Source organism: Numenius arquata, chromosome 21, assembly GCF_964106895.1.
Source record: "Numenius arquata chromosome 21, bNumArq3.hap1.1, whole genome shotgun sequence".
Classification (NCBI taxonomy): Eukaryota; Metazoa; Chordata; class Aves; order Charadriiformes; family Scolopacidae; genus Numenius; species Numenius arquata.
In genome coordinates, this window is record NC_133596.1 from 4,588,970 (window position 1) to 4,609,070 (window position 20,101).

The window sequence follows — 20,101 nt, forward strand, 5'->3', positions numbered from 1 at the left end:
CTTTTAAAGTCAAAGCCGTCATGATGTAATGGAAGGCGGCATTAAAATCTGAGCTCTGTGCGCAAATGGAGAAAGCACCTGGAAACAGAAACCCCCTGAGGAAGCAAGTCCCGACCAGACCGAGGCCCAAAAATATAAATCCTCTGAAAACCAGTAAGGAACACGGAGTATCCAAGTCTGGTTTCACATGGGGCTTTTCCAAGGGGACAAGAAAACCGGAGGTTTGCATCCTGCTCCGGGGATGTGCTGTGAAAAATCTTCACAGCCACGGAAAACAGAGAGTTCATCCCAGAAGAAGAACGGCCAGCGAAGGTTGGGGAGTGAAACGACCTTTGATTGAGAGGTTTCAAATTTGGCCATTGAGTCGAAGCGCAGGAGCCAAATGTCTACCCAATTCCCAAGGGCTCGCGTTCCTAACTCCCCCTTGGCCTCTCCCGTTCAGTAGGGTCAGTTACGGTTCTGCCACTCGCTGGCTCTCACTAAACGATAGAATTTACAACGCAGGGAGTGTTTTAGTGAGAGAATTCTTAATTATAGCCCGGTACCTGCTCGAGGCTCCACGGGGAATGAAGCCAAAGACCCAAACGTGATCAGAAGTAACTGCTGGAACTTTGAAACCGCTCGCGCTGGGAGCCAGCGCTCGATGCATCACATCTGAAACAATCGGATAAATAGATCAGATCAAAATGTATGTGGAAAAATACTACGACTGCCAGGCTTTTGAATTCAATAACCAATTCCGCTGAAAGCCTTCTGAGGGAATTTAATAACGCCGTAAAAAATGAAGTGTGGGTTACAGAAAGATGCATTTGTTTTCTGGGTAGTTTTGTCTTATCTCCTTGTATGGTCAGGCGACAACAGCCGGCTGTTCTACAAGCGACAGTCGCTAGTTTTCATCTCTACCACTGATGCAACTTTCTTTTATCAGAACTTCATTTACAGGAAATTCCTTCTGCCATAAAATAGGGCCTGTTCTGATGGTGAAAATGAACGTGGTAATCGCGGCTCCTGAATTTGTCTAACATGGGAAATGGGAAATTACCTCGGCTGCTCATGTTTCCTGGTAACGTGACTCAAAACCACAAAAAAAAAAACCATCGTAAATCAACAACAGAATTCCCACTGGTGCCCCACGTGCCTGAAAAGGCAGGAAAGCAGCTCAAAGACACACATCTTCCCAGATCACTTCCCCTGGACATTTAAAACCAACCCTCTGGCTCAAAGATAACGCCCCGTTTATTTATCTGCTCACAGTTCCCAACTGGATGAACAGGAGGAGTCCCACACCCCCCCCCCCGACCTCGCAGGAACCACACGGGGTGGGTGCAAGGTAAGAGGGGTTAAATCCCAGGGCTCCCCGAGCGGAGGGCTCTGCTCCAGCAGGAGCTTCCAGCCATGGCTCCAGGCGTGCAGAGGAGCAAGGGAGGAGCAGAACGTTTCGAGACGCCATCGGGGGCAAACGTTTCCGTTACCTGTATTGCCGAAGGACAGAGAAATCCCCGTCGTGGCGCCGGGCCAGGCCTTGGAACAAAGCTGATCCTTGGAACACATCTCTACTCCTGCTGAACACACACACGCTTAACTCGGTGCCTGTAACGAATCCACCGGCCTCAGGGATTTAACGGGGGATATCTGTGGGCACGGGCAGAAGTATTTGCAGAATCGTGGTCTAGGAGAGGGGCGATTTTCAAGCGTGGCTGTTTGCAACAAGACCCTATTCTTGTGACTGGTGCTGACTCCACACCGGTGTCTTGGAAAGCAAAATATCAGTAAGGTTTATATCGTCAGGGATGCTGGGCAACTAAAAAAAAAAAACCTGCACCGAACTGCAGGAAAGCAGCAGCTCTCCTCCAGAAGCGTGTGTGACTTTACCAGTGCCGTTCTCGCTCGCTTGCGTGGCAGAGAAAACAAGAGCAGAGTTTTAATGTAACACCAAGGATCTATTTCTAAAGGAAACTAGAGCCGTGTTATATATTTTAGGGGTTTATATTTTCCCAGGCAAAGTGTCTTCAGTTACTCCAAGAACAGGACATTTTTATTTATGGAATTCCCTTAATCCACTATAAAACCCTTCTGAGCTAAACCAGCTTCCCTGTATCCAAATCTCCCGGATAACACAACTCACTCCCGAGATGTTTATTTACCAATAACCATTCCTCTAGGCCAAGCTTACCAGCCAGTAGCTTTATCCCCAGGATAATGCTAAGTCCACATCTGACAACCTTATTTCTCTTGGGGAATTACAAAGGCATGAATTCACAAGCGCACTTTTTTGTTTTCACAACTTGCTCAGAGCAACTTTGTCTTCCCAAGTTGCTGAATGAACCGATTATCAAGACAATGTCACAAGAATGAACAAAAATCATAGAATCACAGAATGGTTTGGGTTGGAAGGGACCTTAAAGCCCATCCAGTGCCACCCCCTGCCCTGGGCAGGGACACCTCCCACCAGACCAGGTTGCTCCAAGCCCCCTCCAGCCTGGCCTTGAACCCCTCCAGGGATGGGGCAGCCACAGCTTCTCTGGGCAACCTGGGCCAGGCTCTCACCACCCTCACAGCAAAGAATTTCTTCCCCACATCTCATCTCAATCTCCCCTCTTTCAGTGTCAAACCCTTCCCCCTCCTCCTATGGCTCCCCTCCCTGATCCAGAGTCCCTCCCCAGCTTTCCTGGAGCCCCTTTAGGGACTGGAAGGGGCTCTAAGGTCTCCCTGGAGCCTTCTCTTCTCCAGGCTGAGCCAAGGGCCGCGTGGCTTTGCCGTGAGCAGAGGAACGGCTGCTTGGAGAAGGGATACTGGTCCCAGATCCAGCCCGTGGTGCCGGAACTGTTAAGTGGGTACTCACGGCTGCTGGGGTGAGAAGAGGGTGAGAAGAGGGGTGGTGTGTGGACATCTCTGCACAGTCCTCCTGCCCAGCGACACGGAGGACACGCAGGATAAACCGCTGGTTCAGCGGCAGGACGCGTGGAAGAACCCGCCTTCAGTTTTTTTCCTTTCTTTTTCTTCTGTTACTTGAGCCCAGAAACAACGTACACCGATGAGCAAACTTGGCTGGGGATTATTTATTTTTTGCTAGAAAAATCAGCCGTTGCGTAGAACTCCTGCTAACCCACATCAGATGGGAACAGGCGATTTAAGAGCTGGTGCAGATGGGAATTGCTGTCCATACAATCTCTGGCGAGATTGCTCTAGAAATCAACATCTATTGTGAAATATTCTTGAAATCAACCAGTATTGTCACCTAGTTATTCCAAGCATGATGTAACAGGTCTTTGACAGATGGCTTTAAAGAGGATCAACCCAAACATGCTTTTTATTTTACAAGACTTTTATTCTGTTTCACAGATTTGACTATTACAGCAGTGAAATTATTACAAGTGACTCATAACATTTAGTTCCAAATAAAAGTAGAAAAACACAAAAGCGATAAAGGGAAGTTAAATGAGATGTGATGTGCGGTAAACGTGTTTTAAGAGCACAGAAAAAGTATATAAAAATACATCAGGATCAAGAATTTTGCAGACAGGTTTTGATTTAGTTACAATTTTGACACCACAGAATCACAGAATCACAGGATGGTTGAGGCTGGAGATCAACTGGTCCAACCCCGCCGCTCAAGCAGGACCACCCAGAGCCACTTGCCCAGGAGGCTTCTGAATATCTCCAAGGATGGCAACTCCACAGCCTCCCTGGGCAACCTCTGCCAGCGCTCGCTCACCCTCAGGGTAAAAAAGGCTTTCCACATGTTCGGAGGGACCCTCCTGTGTTTCAGGTGGCGCCCATGGCCTCTGGTCCTGTCACTGGGCACCACTGGGAAGAGCCTGGCTCTGTCCCCTTTGCACCCTCCCTTCAAGTATTTATAAACATTAATGTATATACATTTATATGTTTAATGTATATAAATACCTGAGCCTTCTCTAGGCTACGAGCCCCAGCTCTCTCAGCCTTTCCTCACAGGAGAGATGCTCCACTCCCTTATTGATCTTGGTGGCCTTTGGTTGGACTCCCTCCAGTATGTCCATGTCTCTCTTGTACTGGGGAGCCCAGAACCGGACACAGTGCTCCAGGTGTGACCTCACCAGTGCTGAGCAGAGGAGAAGGACCACCTCCCTTGCCCCGTTGGCAAATACTTTGTCTAATGCAGCCCAGGAAATCTCCTTTGCAGCAAGGTCCCACTGCTGGTTCATGGTCAATTTGGTGTCCACAGATCCTTTTCTGCCGAGCTGTTTTCCAGTCAGCTGTCCCAGCACATACTGGTGCGTGGGTTTGTCCCTTCCCAGGCACGGGGCCTGCTTGTTGAATTTCATTAGGTTTTTATCAGCCCACTTCTCCAGCCTGTTGAGGTCCCTCTGGGTGGCAGCACGATGCTCTGGTCTAACAGCCACCCCTCCTAGTTTTGTGTCATCAGCAAACTTGCTGACAGATCATTAATTAAGACATTAAATGGGACCGGACCCAGTACTGGCCCCTGGGGTACTCTGCTATAGCAGTTACTGGCCAGGGCCCATAGACTTACCTATGTCCAGTTTGCTGAAATATTCCCTGACCTGATCCTCTTCCACCAAGGGAACATCTTCCTCGCTCCAGCCTTTCCCCCCGGTCTCTGGAACCTGGGATTCCTGAAGGCTGACCTTGCTAGGAAAGACTGAGGCAAAGGCAATGTTTGGTATTTCGGCCTTTTCCATGTCCTGTGTAACCAGTCTCCTGTCCTGTTGAGCAGTGGGACCACATCTTCCTAGACTTCCTTTTGTCACCTATGTTCCTCTAGAAGCCCTTCTTCTTGTCTTTGACATTCCTGGCTGAATTCAATTCCATTCGGGCTTTAGCTTTGTTAACGTCAGCCCTGGACACTCAGACAATGTTTCTGTAGTCCTCCCAGGTTACCCATTCCTGCTTCCACCCTCTCTATCCTTCCTTTTTGTATTTGAGCTTGGCTAGGAGTTCTCTGCTCAGCCACACAGCCCTCCTGGCATTTTTGCTTGACTTCCTGCTCATTGGAATGGAACTTCTTGAGCTTGGATGACATGATTCTTGAATATTAACTGACCTTCTCAGGCCCCTCTTCCCTCCAGGGTTGTATCCCACAGGACTCTTCCAAGATCCAAGCAGATCTTCGAAGAGCCCAAAGTCTGCTCTCCTGAAGTACAGGGTTCTGAGCTTGATTTTACACCCTCCTTTCTGCCCTCATGATGCTGAACTCCACAATCTCATGGTCACTGCAGCCAAAGCTGTCTTTGACCTTCACATCCCCAACAAGCCCCTTCTTGGTGACTACGAGGCAGCAGAGCACCTTTCTTTGTTGGTCCCTCTGTCACTTTGAGGAGGAATTTATCATCAATCCACCCAAGAAACCTCCTGGATTGCTTATGTCCTCCTGTGTTGTCCCTCCAGCGGATATCAGGGTGGCTGAAGTCCTCCATGAGGGCCGGGGCCAGCAAATTCAAACCTGGGGCTGTTCCTACCTGTCTGTAGAGGGCCTGATCCTCTTGTTCTTCCTGGTCAGGTGGCCTGTAGCAGACACCCTCTATAATGTCACCTTTACCTGTCCCCTCTTTAGTCCTAACCCATAAGCTCTTAGCTCCTCAGCCATCTCCAGCTGTTCTCTCACATGAAGGGCAACTCCCCTTCCTCCTTCTCCTACCCCGTCCTTCCTAAAGAGCCTAGAAAGCCTACCACCTAGAAAGCACAGTATATTGAAAACTGTTAATTAAGAAAGGTGATAAATCCAAGAGTATATAAAAGGCAAAAATGAAACAGAAAAATGAAAGGAGGATGTGTGTTGTGTATGTGTGTGAAGTCTATTTTATGGCAAACTTCCAGTCCTTTGGCCACTATAAAGCAAAGTCAGTGGATTTCATATAAATTCTCTGTATAAAGGAATGTCTATGAACTGTGTACAATATGGCCCAGAATAAACATCTCATTATCAGGCTAATAAAGCTCCTCACAGAGGAAAAGAAGGTGCTTATGTCACGGTTTCATCTCCCCAATATAATACTGTCCGGAATTGGACTAGTGCCCCAAAATACCATTTTAGGAACAACTCGAATTCCTTTAATGGAAAGGAAATGCAGTAACCCGCCGACGCTGCAGCCGCAGGGCGCTGGGCAGCGGCCTCCCTACTGCACACTGGCTTTAAAGTTCGTGTGGTTGACTGGCAGGGGGTGAGCCTCGGTGTTGAACACCCAGTCGTCCAGAGAGAGCACGTCATCTTCACAGAACAGAAGATAGAGGTACCTGGAGCCACAAGGCGAGGGCGGGCGGGAAGAAGATGGACACAAAGGGAGATTAAAGGAAATTCAAGCAGGACTCCAAGCACGCCCAAGCAAACACCGTCATCAGGAGCGTGACGGGGGCTGCCACTGGCCTCAGCTGCCACAGTTTATGGTCACACATTTCCCGACTCCTTGCGTGTTTCCCTTGTTCGACACATTTCCCGACTCCCTGCCTCATCCTCCTGCTGGAAACTACCACCCCTGGGGCAAAGGTGGCAAAACGGGACGGGCATCTGTGCCCAGCCACCCCGCAAACACCAGCTCACACTACCAGGAAAGGCAGATCTGCAGCAAATTCAGGCCACAGTCACCTCTGTAGGCAGGACATGAACCTGGCAGAGGAGACAGCCATCTCTTAAACCACCAGAGATAAATTCAAGGGAGCTCAGCGGTCAGAGCCTCCCACCTAGAGCAGCTCTAAATCACAGGAAGAGTCCTTTAAATCCAGCCCATGAGCAGAAACCTTGAGGGTGCCAATGACAGCAGTGGTTCTGCAGGAGGAAGCTACCAAAGCTTTGCAGCACCCACGGCCTTGCCCAGTCTTCCCCCCAGAGAATACGATTCCCCCCTTATTATCAGAGTCTTATTAAGCACAGAGTGTTGACGCTGCAGGAATTATGCTACTCGGAAAGGCCACTGTGATACTAGACTTACTTCAGAGTCTCTGCGAGGAAAAAACTCTGTTGCATGTTGTCATGGGTTGGGGTTGTGGTGTAAACATCTCGGATGCCAGAAAACCCAGCTTCTACTCTACAATATTTTTCCAGGGCCTGAGAAAAGAGAAGAAATCTCAGTAACACACCATAGCACGGAGTAACTCATTAATCATCATCAGCTGCATTACAAGTCAGCTTTACAAATCTAATTCCAGGTTTATAGCAGCCTCTGTCTCTTACTGAAGAGCGTGGTGATTACTCCAGACTCTGGGAATGAAGCCGGTTCTAATGAAATAGCAAGAGAAACGGAAACCGCCTGAGTTAGGCGATTGATTGACCTTGACGTTACACACGTAGCAAAAGCAGATCACAAGCAGCCACTCGGGCTGTTTGCGGAGGCTCTTTCGCAGGGCAGCAGACAAACGACACTTGTGCCACTGAAACGATGTGGGACAGCAGCGAAAGGGCTATTGCATGAGCTAGAAAAAGGTGAGGGACTTTCTGCCCGGGAGGTCTTTGTGGGAAGGAGACAGGACAAAGGGCAAAGGCAGGTTTGCTGATTTTCCCTGGCCAGCCACGAACCAGTGGCTCTGAGCAGCGCAGACATTTCGAACAGAAGGCTGACTCCGTTTTGCAGGGGGCTGTTACATTAACAGCAGGTTTCGCTGTCTGCAGCACTCCTCCCCTCTTTTGACTGACTGATTGATCTTAGCATAGCCCAAAAGGGAGAAGGAAACATTCACAACCATCACCAGAGACGCCACAGTAAATCGAGCTATTCCATGTATTCCTGCCCCATTGCTAAAGCATCTTAGCATCTAACACAATTTAAATAATTTCTGCTCTTTTTATCGACTGAAGGAAAGATTTTTCTACGAATCCAGCGGGCTGTAGGAGTTACGAGCTTTCCAATCGTACCTGCACAACCTCCCAGCCCCACTGCCTGTACTTGGGATGGTGTGTCAGCCGCCACATGTACATGTAGCTCTCCACCACTTCTGGGCGTAGGATGTAGTAGCGCTCGCTGAGTCTGGTTGCCATGGCTTCACTTCCAGCATCAAAGCGAAAGGCTTCGGGGCCAAGTTTGGTATCTAGACAAAAAAAATCACACACATGCGACGGTCAATTCGAGGAGGAAGCAAGTAAACAAGACTGTCCGGGTCTTTTAAGCTTTATATGCTGCTCAGGCTGCCAAGATTTAACTATCGTCAGATGAGATCGGTCGTGCCCGTGCGTCACCTCAACCTCACGGCTGATGTCACAGAATCACAAAATCTTCTCGGTTGGAAGGGACCTTTGAGATCATCGAGTCCAACCAACAAAACAAACAAAACAAAACACACACAACACCAAACACCAAAACCAAACCAAAACAAACACCCACAACCACACCCCACACCCACCCACAAACAGACACAACCCAACAATCTCGGGCACTAGAGCATGCCCTGAAGGGCAATGTCTACACATTTCTTAAATCCCTCCAGGGATGGCGACTCCACCACCTCCCTGGGCAGGCTGTGCCAGTGCCTGACCACTCTCTCAGGAAAGTAATTCTTCCTAATATCTAATCTAAACCTCCCCTGCCCCAACTTTAGATCATTTCCTCTGGTCCTGCCATTATTCCCTTGGGAGAAGAGGCCAACACCCACCTCTCTACACCCTCCTTTCAGGGAGTTGTAGAGGGCAATGAGGTCTCCCCTCAGCCTCCTCTTCTCCAAACTAAACATGCCCAGTTCCCTCAGCCTCTCCTCGTGTGACTTGTTCTCCAGACCCCTCCCCAGCTTGGTGGCTCTCCTCTGGACACGCTCCAGCAGCTCAATGTCCTTCCTGTAGTGAGGGGCCCAAAACTGAACACAGCCCTCGAGGTGAGGCCTCACCAGTGCCCAGTACAGAGGCACCATCACTGCCCTACTCCTGCTGGCCACGCTGTTCCTGATGCAGGCCAGGATGCCGTTGGCCTTCTTGGCCACCTGGGCACACTGCTGGCTCATGTTCAGCCGGCTGTCCACCAACACCCCCAGGTCCTTTTCTGCTGGGCAGCTCCAGCCACTCTGCCCCCAGCCTGTAGCGTTGCCTGGGCTTGTTGTGACCGAAATGCAGGACCCGGCACTTGGCCTTATTAAACCTCAAATGTCAAAACCTCAAATGTCAAAACAGGGGCACCCAAGTCTTGCTCACTCTGTGGTATGTCTGGGTGCTATCGAGGTGAGGAAAAAGTCCTTCTGAGGGTGGATACAACCGACAAAACACAGATTTGGATCAGATTTGAGCATGGAGAGGGCAGGTACAAATCTCCCCCGTGTCCTAGCACTTTTGCTGGGCTCTCTCCTAGGAATTGCACTGCCCCCGACCCCGAGAGCAGAGTGTGTCATTGAAGACAAACTCAGAACGCAGATGAGAACGAACAGAGGAGTCAGATCCTGTCATAAAGCCTCAAAGAGAAAACACATTTAAAGGAAAATCCAGCCACGCTGCTGACCCTGCTGTAACAGAGACATCGATACACCGCTCCCAGGCAGGGACTTGTTCCACCGCTCTCACTCCACCAGACAGAGCCATTTCACTTCTGCTGCCTTTCCTGCTGGTCCACCAGCAGCCTCTTTGAAAAGAAGACATCAGGATGACGGGGAAGGCTTCATCAAATTCGCTGGTATTTTATAAAGAAAACATTAAGAGTACCTTGGTCTTTTTGAGTGTCCCTCACAGGAGAATCTCAATCTCTTACAAGCATTAGCAAGCACTCGGATCCCTGCTTCCAACACCAACCCTCTTCCTATCCGAAAACCAGGGAAACTGAGCAGAGAGGTTGTTTATGATCATGCCCCAAGGTTTCTCCTGTTGCACCCATGTGTTTACCACAAGGCTGTATTTCAGGGAGTCATTTTATTTCTCTAAATATTTTGCACGCTTTCCCTGGGCCCTCCTGTCTGTGTGGGGATCTAACAACGCTCGCAGGCTGGACTATTTGCCGAGAGCCAGGGTGACGTGCGGGGACATTCTCTGCAAAACAATGAGTCTGCTGAAATGACAGCACCATCACCAGTGTGGGCAGGCCTGCTATTGTCCTTTCTATGCTGATGGATACTGCTGAAGGTGAAAATTGGCTCCAGGCACTCACAACCAGAGGGTTATTAGTACGGGTGGCTTGTTTCAGTTCTCTAAGTGCTGGGGAAAAAAAAAAAAAAAAGAGTTATTTGCAAATACCATTTCGGGTTAGTTTGAAGTTTATTGGGCAAACGTGCTGGATACCAGCTGCCAATATGGGCTTGCTGATGTGGTGAAGGTGTGAAAAAGGTGTGAAACAATCCTTGGGAACAGTCAGTGCAGCCAGACCTGTTCTTGACAAGGTCCCAGACTGCTGCTTCGCTGCCTGCGATCTCAGAAGAGCTACAGCAACGCCTACAAAGAAAGGAGCAGAGTCCAACGCAAACTTATCGTGTTGAAAGCCCTGCAGGCAGAGAACTAACCCAGTCTCTCACTCATCACCAGTCACTGCTCTCCCAGAGCACTGATAAGCACACTGGGTGGTGAAACAAATTTTACTGGACTTGTGAAACAGAAAGACTTAGGGAGCCAAGAGAGGCTGAGTAACTTCATTTTTCTGGCTCCTACCAGCAGCTGCAGGTCTCCAACACTCTCCAGCTTCTCAGCTGCTCTGCTTCATATAGTGGGATGCCCTGCAATTAATCACTGTTAATCTCCCCTTCTTGCCTGCAAAGGGATGTGAAAATTATGTACTTTAAGAAGGTAGAAGGTACTTTTGAAAGTACTGACTTTTAAAAGGCTGACTCAAACTACAGCCTTGTTGGGAGAAGGCTAGTTCTGGGACTGGGAGGCGGGATGAGGGATTCAGCTCTGGATTCATTTCCCAACTCTGCCTCAGGAGCTCACATCTGCCCGTCCCTCTGCTCCAGCTGTCCGCTGTGTAAAACATATTGATTTCTCTTCTAGATATCCCAGAAAAGACAAGTGAAAATCATACACAGAGATGCAGATGCACAAAATACCCTACTAACTTTTTCTAGGCAGCCCACAGGTTTACCTGAGCGTGCGTAAGACTCGTGACACGTGTTTGTTATTTCTGCAGCGAGGTCCATGTAATGCTGTTTCCTCTCCTCTCCAGCGTGTTCGGCTCCAAGTGCTATCATGCCCCCGGAGAAACAAGCCAAGTGGCCCATTTTGTGATCCAAGATGCCACCCCTCCATTCAGCAATGTAGGTCAATCCTCCAGCAGACTTTTTGACTAAATGCTTTTCTATTGCCTAAAGGGATGAAAATCAAGATTTCAAGATACACGGTGGAGAGTAAGTATAACTTCCTTACTAAGTATTTCAAGATACTTAGTGGACAGGAGTGAAAACCAAGGAAACCCAAAAATCTAAGACATTTTTGCCTGAAACATTCTGATGAACAACGTCCCGCACAAAAAAATACCGAGCAGCATCCTGCTCCTTACCTCTAGTGCATCGTCGTACATCTTTTTAGCTTCAGAGTCTTTCTTGTCTGACATCAGCCAAGATTTGATGAGATACTCATAAAAGCTGTCCCCAAGCCCCCCAATGGAGACATGGTCTGTAGTGGGAAAGCCAGAAAAGAACTTCAGGTTCATGATCTACAATGAGCAGTTGCTTTACAAAGAGCAAACAACCATGTCCTATTTAATGCCCTTGTTCTCTCCTCCCTCTTTCCAGGTTCCTGGGGAGAGCTTGCAGCATTTCTTTTTCAAAAAGGAAGAAAGGTGGAAAGTGCAATCAGAAGAAAAATGTTCCGTCATTTTACAAAGCATTAGTATCCCTTACCAAAAGTATTCAGAGGTCTTATTTTGCAACAGTTATTTATACTGCAACTTAAGGATGCTTCCTGTTTATGAAGCAATCATCATAAATCCCAGCCTCATAAACCAAAAGCAGTGGCAGGTATTGATAAATCTCTGCCTCTAAGGAGCCACTGGGTGCTGCCTCCCTGCTTCAGGAAAGGGAGGATGCACGTTGGATCACATGGAGGTGCCAGCGAGGGGCTGCTGGAGGGACGTCTGGATAGTGTCATTTGTATTCCTGCCTCACGGCAGGACTCTGGCCTGGGGAAGGCTGGGGTTGTTGGCGTATTAAAACGATCAAGTCAGGTACGAGGATGCACACCGAATATTTTCTTCTGCAGAAATCAGATTTTTAAGGCTATCTGTTGAGAGTACGCACTGCTCTGACCTTACTGGAGAGGAGGATGCTAAAGAATTGCACTGTGAAATGGGCATGACAGCTGCAGGTCTCTGCCTGGGGGGAACTGCTGGCTGGATTTATATCTTTAAACTATACCACAGGGGGAAAAGCAGCGTTCGTTCTTTCAAGCAGTCACCTACTCCCCTTTTTAGAAGAGCAAGACAAATTACCCACCATGGACTGAACCATCCCTGTTAATTACCAGTGTCCAGCTCTGTGTCCGTGCGCATCCTCATTTCACAGGGAAGCAGATGCAGCAGGGTTTTCGGAGTTAGCTGGTCAGATTTTTATTTTCCCTTTCACTGTACATATATAAAGTCCCAAGGCTTATTCTAAATGCTAAATCCTACCAACAGAAGAGATCAACAGCCATGCATTTTCCTGACCTGAAGAGCAAATATCCCCGATACAGTGTGTCCAATGATCCATGGAATAATCCATAGCAAAACAATGAGATTAGACGCATGAATTCAGGAAAAAAAAAAAAAAAGAGGGCAGGCTATTTGCAAACAGCGGCTGCACAGCCTGTCTTTAAAGGGAAGCTCTGTGATCCTAAGTGTGTCATTCATAAAATCACCAAAGCAGGAGCTCTGGTACATAATTGCTTTCCATATGGCATCAGCTTTGCCAGCATTTGCCTCCCAGGCACTTTGCATAAACAAATCTCTTATTTCAGCAGGGGACCGTCCTTTAATTTTCTAAAGGTAACAACCGCACTCAGAAGAGGTACAGCACTGCCTCTTCATTTAGAAGATCTGCTCATTCAGCCAGGTCAAAGATACACCTTTTAAGAAAATCACAGCAATTCCAAGAAAAACAGCTTCCCGCAAAGAGCTTTAATGACGAGAGAAAATGAGAGCCTGGCACCTACAGGGACCATCTCTGTGGCAGGCGGCAGCTGCCTCCCTGCTTTGGTCCTAATCTATTTCTCACCAGCAGCATTCGAGATGCAGAAGAGGCTGATCAGCCTTTTCCCTCCCTGGAATATGGAGTCAGACCACAAGGTCGTATTATGAGCAACCGCCGCAAACAGCCTGTGCCATGAGCTGCCCTCTCGACGTGAAAGTCTAGGAGAGAGGTTATCCCTGGTCCTTTTGCATACATCAGCCTACCCCAGAACAAGTAATCAGAAACTACTTTTAATGAGCTCCAAGAACCAGCAACAGGCCCCTCTCTATGTCAGCAAGGGGTGGGAGCAGGTCAGTACAATGAAGTCAAATTTGCAGACATAAATAGAATTAAATTAGTGGCAGAAGAGATGAATACTGAGTATCAAGCCGAGTATTTTAACCATCTGAATTAAGAGCACAGCTCTTTGGTTTCCCAAAGATCCTGTAACTATCAGTTACGGCAACAGACAGGCACTTCTTCTCCTCCCAGCACCAATGAATAGGCAGAATTAATGCTTGTGTCCAGGAAAATGTGCAGTGTGGCTGCCAGTTGAGAATAACCTAAAGAAAATGGCATCTCAGGGGTGCAGTAGGGGATGGGAGATTAGCTTTTCAAGTGGAACATATTGCAACAACTCTGCGGAGACAAATGTGGAGGGGAAGCTGAACTGCTTACAAAGAGATTGGATAACTTTGAAGATCAATTAATGGGACAAACACAGAAGCCCATTTTCTTTCCTCGTGGCACCGAAGGACAGCTCTGGTTTAATGGGACAACTGCAACCGTCCAAGATGCTTTGCTGGGACACCTTTCAAGCCAAGCCCTGTCAATTGCCATTAGAGGTGCCGATGTGGCAGTTGAAGGTCAGGGATTGCTCACAGCCAGGGCGCTCTCACTGCTTCAGATGATGGCAGCCAGGCAGCTGCCCTCAGTTACAATCAGAGCTATTAATGCAGTCGTTAGAAAGCTCTGGAGCAGAGCAAAGAGTGCAACGAGACACGGGGAGACCAGGTAGTGTGATGACTCAAAGAAAACTGCTTAAACAATATAAATGCAATCCACTGACAGGTTAAAAACGGCTTCTACAAAAAGAGACTTTTCTCTCCTTTGACAGAGAAACACAAAATCCAGCAAACCTCCCTTGCCAGTCCCTAACAGCAGAAAGTTGAGGTCAGAGATGTGGGGCACAGCGGCAGAAGTAGCCTCTCAGGTTCCTACTGGAGGCTAAGCTCCTGCGCTTTGGTGGCACAAAAAGAGGAGTACAGTCTCTTCTCCAGGTAAGGAAGGGGTTGCCTGTGTAAAGCAGGAAAGTAAATAATCTTTCCCTGGGTACACTGCTTCGAGTATTTCCTTGCTCTTTTCAAGCCCTTTCCTGGTTATTGCTCCTCTTTTATATCAGAGCAGTGTCTATTTATTGCCCATGTCTCCAGTGCTGGGTTCCCAACAAGAGAAAAGAACAGCTACTCATCTCACCCTCCTTGCACAAAACTGCACCCACGGTGACAGGTACAGAAATGCACACAGGAGAACGCAGCCCTAGATCCTTGGGAGATCTGAGACTCTCTAAGCCCTCTGCCTCTCCAGGTGGTTCCTTACTTGCTGCAGCACACTCAGGAAGCAAATCTCATAGTGCTTCTGCTCACATCCTTCACGTGCAACTCCCAAGTAGGTCTGTGGGCTATGTGATGACTGCTGGATGAGGTCTTAAAGAGATGTACTGATTTCTAATATCTGTGTGATGAACCATGTGCCATTATCCTCCCCTCTGCAAGAGAGGCCCTAATTCTCTCTGGAGGTGAGACGCTCAGCTGGAAACACGGCTGATGGAATAAGTATACAATTACTATATTGCCTCTTACAAATTGGGATGCATTATCTAATCACATGTACAACAGGCTGCCTGACATGACACTTCCTTGGCTCCCTGCTCTGACAGTTGCTATTGCTTCCTAAAGAATAATGGGAAGACTGAAATGCTCCAGGCAGGACTCTGTGATACCTACGCTGCACCCAGTTGCCTGTCACTGGGCTGAGAAAGTTGGGATAAAGGCCCTGCGGCTTCTCAACTCTGTTCAGGACTTTGCGGATGTTCATCACCTAGGAGAGAGGAGAGACAAGAACTGTGTTACTTCTCTGCTGAAAAATCCGACAGTTTTGCAGCGTCACTGAGAACTCTGTAATTCATCAGTGCTGAACAAGCACAGCAGCCTGTAACTTTGGGATTCATCGTGCGAGCAGAACCCAGTGACATGGCTCTCCGGTGCGAGGGCTGCGATGGAGAAACTTTCCTGCTGGACTCCCCAGCACAATCTTTATCCAGCTCTGTGGGACTTTAGAAACAATTCTAAAAACCCCCGCAAGGCCGCAGTTCAGCAGGCAGTGGAAGCAGTTCGCTAACAGTGGTTCAGAAGCAATCCTGAGGATTCGGGATCTGGGTGGAAATGGATGAGACGCGGAGGGTGATTTTTTCCATGATCCAAAGGGAAAGGAGTGGCAGGGATGAGTGACTCACACAGTACTTAAATTCACCATGTGGTCACTTAACATGATGAATTGGGGCCTTTAATTTCAACAACAGACAGCTCCTTTAATATGCTAGAACAGCCGTACTTATTTCCTAAAACCTCCCTTGGTTTCACCCCCATTAAATCCAATAGGCCTTTCCCATAAGGGACAAAGTTAAATGGTATGCAGCATAAATATTCTATTATAACCTACAGAGCAGCTAATACACTCTAAACCTTTTATAAAATTAGACAATTTGTACGCCAAAAGCTGGCTACAGACTTAAGTCGACACTTCCAAGTAAGTCGTCAGGCTGGATAATATTTACTGAAGTTTAGTAGCATGGCATATTAATGACATGTTTGAATAAAAGACACAGATGGACTTTATTCTTGCTAAAATCACACAAGTCCCAAGCTGCAAGTTAATGAGTTGATCTGTTCCTCTGAAGTAATTTCCCACAGGATGGGCCGTTTGAGTCCACATCATCCTACATTTTTTTCTCTCAGAGGGTGTTAGGATGAATGCGATACGTTTTCTGTGGCACACACCAGGGACGCTCAGCTCAGGAGAGTCCACGAGAAAGGTTCTGCCCTTGTCCCTCTCTGGGCTTAGGAGGAAAAGAGGGAAACGCTAGGCTGGGGACAGAAGCTTGACCCTGCCTCAAAATGCCACAGTTTGAACCTGGAGTATGGATGCAATTCTAGTTTTTAACGGTGCATCTTCTTGCCCTTGTGTTTTCAGGGCTCATCTCTCTTCCCCCCTCCGCTTCCTTCACACACATTTTCTTTCCGTGCCACTGTTCCCTTCGCTGGTCTTTCCTCAGCTCCCCCCTTCCTCTGAGCAATCTGTCATTATCACTGTCCTAGGGAGTCTTTAGCTTGTCTCCTTCATTTCAAATCACCAGCCTGTCTTTATCTTCCCTACAGAGTTCCCTGGGTTTCTAGTTTCCCTTCACCCTCTGCTTTCCTCTCCCGCTCACCCCTCTGCGACATCCCTCTTGCTCACCCCCCCTTTATTGCTTTCCATACACTCCATCCTATTCTCCATTTTGCTCTCCTACCTTCTTCTTTCTCTTTCTTCCCGTCTCTTCTGCAAATTCTTTTCCTGTTTCACAAACTGACAGACCTGCACTGCAAATATCCTGGGAAAGCACCATTTTGAGCTTTTCCTTGGCGATCCCAGAACCACTGTCTGTTTTCACCCCACCGTGGGGCTCTGGACAGGCCCCATTTCCTTTGGGCTCATGGGGGCAGTTTGGATTCTAACTGGAACAATTTGTCTCCCTCAAAGCTGGTTCCTCGGGGACATGCAGCAAAAGCTAATGACTCGCTGGTATCCAACAGCATATTTATTAAGTTGCTCTCACATGCACTACAAGATCACTTGTGAAAAAAAAAAAAAAGCTCAAGGTAATGTATAATATTAATAGATTTTCAGTTACAAGTTCCACAAAAGGAATCCAATATGTCAACTGTCAGGCCTTTCCTACCCAAGAAACCTCAGCAGAAATCTTGCTGGCTGGAGCATAACATTTAATGCCTGTTTAAAGTAAAAAGGTCTGCAAGTACAAGGCACTGCTATTAGGATATCAGAGTTAACAATTATCTTTGCAGTCTGCATCCACCAGATGGTTTAATTTTGGCTGCGCCCTTGTCTGAGGAAGATTTTGCTACAACTTCACACAACTGAGATGTTGGGAACAACATCTCCATCTCCCCAGCGATGGAGAGGCAGATGAGGGCGCTGACCCCAGGAGCATGAAGAGACCAATTTAATGAACACCAAGTTGGGAAATACTTGCCTTTTCTGCAAACACCGGGTTGCCAGAGAGCTCCGAGAGGTGCAGGAATTCCAAGTGCAAGGTACCAAATTCTGCTAAGATGCTGCTTCCGGCAGATGCCCAACCCCAACTCCAACTCATGCCGCTGCAAGGAGAGAAAAGGGAGCTTTTATTGCCAGGAAAACACAGCCAAAGCCTGAGGTCACCACCCCAGTGCAGATCCTGCCCTTGTTACGTGCGTGCAGCGCACACCAGGGGTCAACAGGAGCCATGGAAAGGACATACATAGATTTTTAGGACTATTTCACGGAGCAGTTCTAGTGGGATGGTGCAGTAGTTTTACCAAGGATGGGGCAAAACGCACAGACTGCACTTACTGGGAAACTGCAGCTTTTGCGGGAGAGGAATTAATCCCTCCCAAACAACTTGGGACGAACGCTGAGAACCTGCCCTACACAAGACATCTGGGGATAAAACATGTCTTTAAGCAGCCTGAACTCTCGCGTCTCAAATGTCCCACAAGTCCAACAAGGCTGCTATTTTATGGAGAATCCAGACTGTCCCTATCCACCTTGTTTAAACACAATCTCTCACTCTTTATATGTTCATGGCACTGACATTCCCAGCGTATGCTCGTTTGCAGGGGGATAAAACCTACAGTGACATCAACGATGCGGGAGAGATGCAACTGGGCAAACCTGACTGTAAGGAAAAGCCACGGGGAATCTCGTGCCTTGCAAGAATAGGAGGGTCAGCATAAACCTACAGAAGCTGCCAAATACTGTCTGGAGAAGCCAGTTATACAAAGTGCCTCCGCCCCTACTTCTGATGTCCTGGGATCCCTTCTCAGTTTCTGTTTGTCTCCCCTCACCCCGCCAAATCCACACAAAGAGAGGAATCAGCACCGAAGCAAAGCAAGGAGTCCATTCTGGGGATGAGGAGGGCATCGCTTCTCCCTTAAATCTGAAAGAAAAACTAACCAGAGGACATGGGATGGCAGAGGCTCTTCCAAGCACTAACAACCTCACTCTTGGATTTGCTTTTACACTCGAGCACTTCCTCCTTGTATCCCACCGCTACAGATCACAGCTCCGGCCTCTCTGAAATCTGCACAGACATAAAAATGACCCACATCCTTAAGCCTTGGTCTCAAAACAGCCTCTGCAGGGGCTGGCCGAGGCAAGCTTGGCTAAGCCATCTCAGAAGTGACGTGGCTTTGATTTTCACATCTCTTAGCGAGCGCCGTTTGCAGTTGGTACCGATGAGGTAACAGGTTTCCAGGGATGGGGGGAGGCGGGGGTAACACTAGATGGCGCCTGAAAGCTTGGTTATTAATATAAAAAAGGTTTCTGTTGTTTACAGGAGGCTAAAACGAATGATCTTTCTGAGAGGGGGCGGAAAAAGTTTCCCCTCCATGTGATGTATGGAAAACCATTTCAGGTCCAGAGCTGTTTGTTTCCCCTCCAGACAAAAGGAGCCATTAGATAAGCAATATGTTCACGCTCTTTCAAATTGCTCAGTCACTGCCAACCGTCAGCCTTCCCCGCGAACTGGCAGGAGGCTGCACCACCAGCTTCTCAACTGAAAACTCTGTGTGCAGCTAAAACGGGTACCCCAACAACATCGCGTGTTACTGGCAGAAATCTCCCCGTGCAGGCAGAAATCTCCTCCAGTCTGACCAGGATAATGCTGGTTTTAATACGGCATTGGCCGTATCTGCTGAAGCTGGTGGGTGCTGGCCCTGGGATGGGTGGGCTAAACCATCCCACCGTCTTCTCAGATCTATAAAGAGTCACTTACTTTTTCTTTATTTACTGCCCTGAAGGGACGTTGTAACAAATACGATCTCACAAAAAGAAACTACCTTCTGAGCTAGTTCAAATGAGAAGTGCTTGGAAGCGGCCAAAGGGGGCCGTGTTTGTTGTGACAGCCGCTATGCGGGGTGACAGCGGCCGACACAACCCTCCCCTGGGAACTTCTGTCCCAAAGACACAGCCAGGCGCTGCCTGCAAGGACCGTGCTGCTGGGAACCCAAGCTCTGGGTTACAAACCACAGGAAAACTCTGGGAGAGGTGGTCTGGAGGAAACAAAGTAGGTCTGCAATGTGTCCCTGGGTTAAAGAGCAGCCTGAAATGACCCCCTGCAGGAAAATGTTTTGTCAGCATTACAGACTGGACAAACTGGGTCTTCACAGCTGCCCTGTTTTATAACATCTCAGAGGAAATTACAGTTTAAAGGAACCTGGTCTTCAAGGCAAAAGGAAATGCCCAAAGCTCTTTTTCTCCCCCAGATAAGTGGGTCTTCCTTAAACACTCCCCAGTGCAAGCGTGGACTGAAAATGTCTGTATCATCTCCTTCCTTCACAGAGACGAGGCAGGAAAATGGTGCCAAGTCAAGAGCGAGAACAGGAGAGGATGATGATGAAAAATCTGGAGGTGCAGAGGGTTTAGGGGAGATGTGAAGGAGAGCAGGGGCCAGGAACATGGAACAGGAGGCATTGGGAGAGAAATCGCAGTGTGACACACAGGCAGAGAGCAGCATCTTGAGAAGACAATGTACTCTAGGACCTGGCAGACAACATGGCAGTTGGACCAGCAGGATGGAAAACAAGGCTGTGTGAGATGTGATACAGCGCCTGTGTGAAAACAGAAGGCCACAGGGAAGCTCATCAGCGGAGAGGCGACACGAGAGGAAAAGGTGGCGTGAGGTGGTAGGAAGAGATAAAGGCTATGGGAAGAGCTGGGGGGGTTGGGTGTCTTTGTACTTGGGTCCTCA

At 48.3% G+C, this 20,101-nt stretch overlaps 1 protein-coding gene across 1 annotated transcript in view; it reads right to left on the bottom strand.

Moving 5' to 3' along the window:
- Window positions 1-6,116: 6,116 nt before the first annotated feature.
- MAN1C1 (mannosidase alpha class 1C member 1) overlaps window positions 6,117-20,101 on the bottom strand; it is a 63,711-nt gene continuing 49,726 nt past the window's right edge. The window contains exons 6-12 of the mRNA XM_074161961.1: window positions 17,348-17,471; window positions 15,042-15,135; window positions 11,388-11,503; window positions 10,974-11,193; window positions 7,847-8,019; window positions 6,927-7,042; window positions 6,117-6,234 (exon numbers count right to left, since the gene is read on the bottom strand). Of these exons, the coding sequence (XP_074018062.1) occupies window positions 6,117-6,234; window positions 6,927-7,042; window positions 7,847-8,019; window positions 10,974-11,193; window positions 11,388-11,503; window positions 15,042-15,135; window positions 17,348-17,471 (961 nt within the window). The remainder of the gene's footprint in view (window positions 6,235-6,926; window positions 7,043-7,846; window positions 8,020-10,973; window positions 11,194-11,387; window positions 11,504-15,041; window positions 15,136-17,347; window positions 17,472-20,101) is intronic.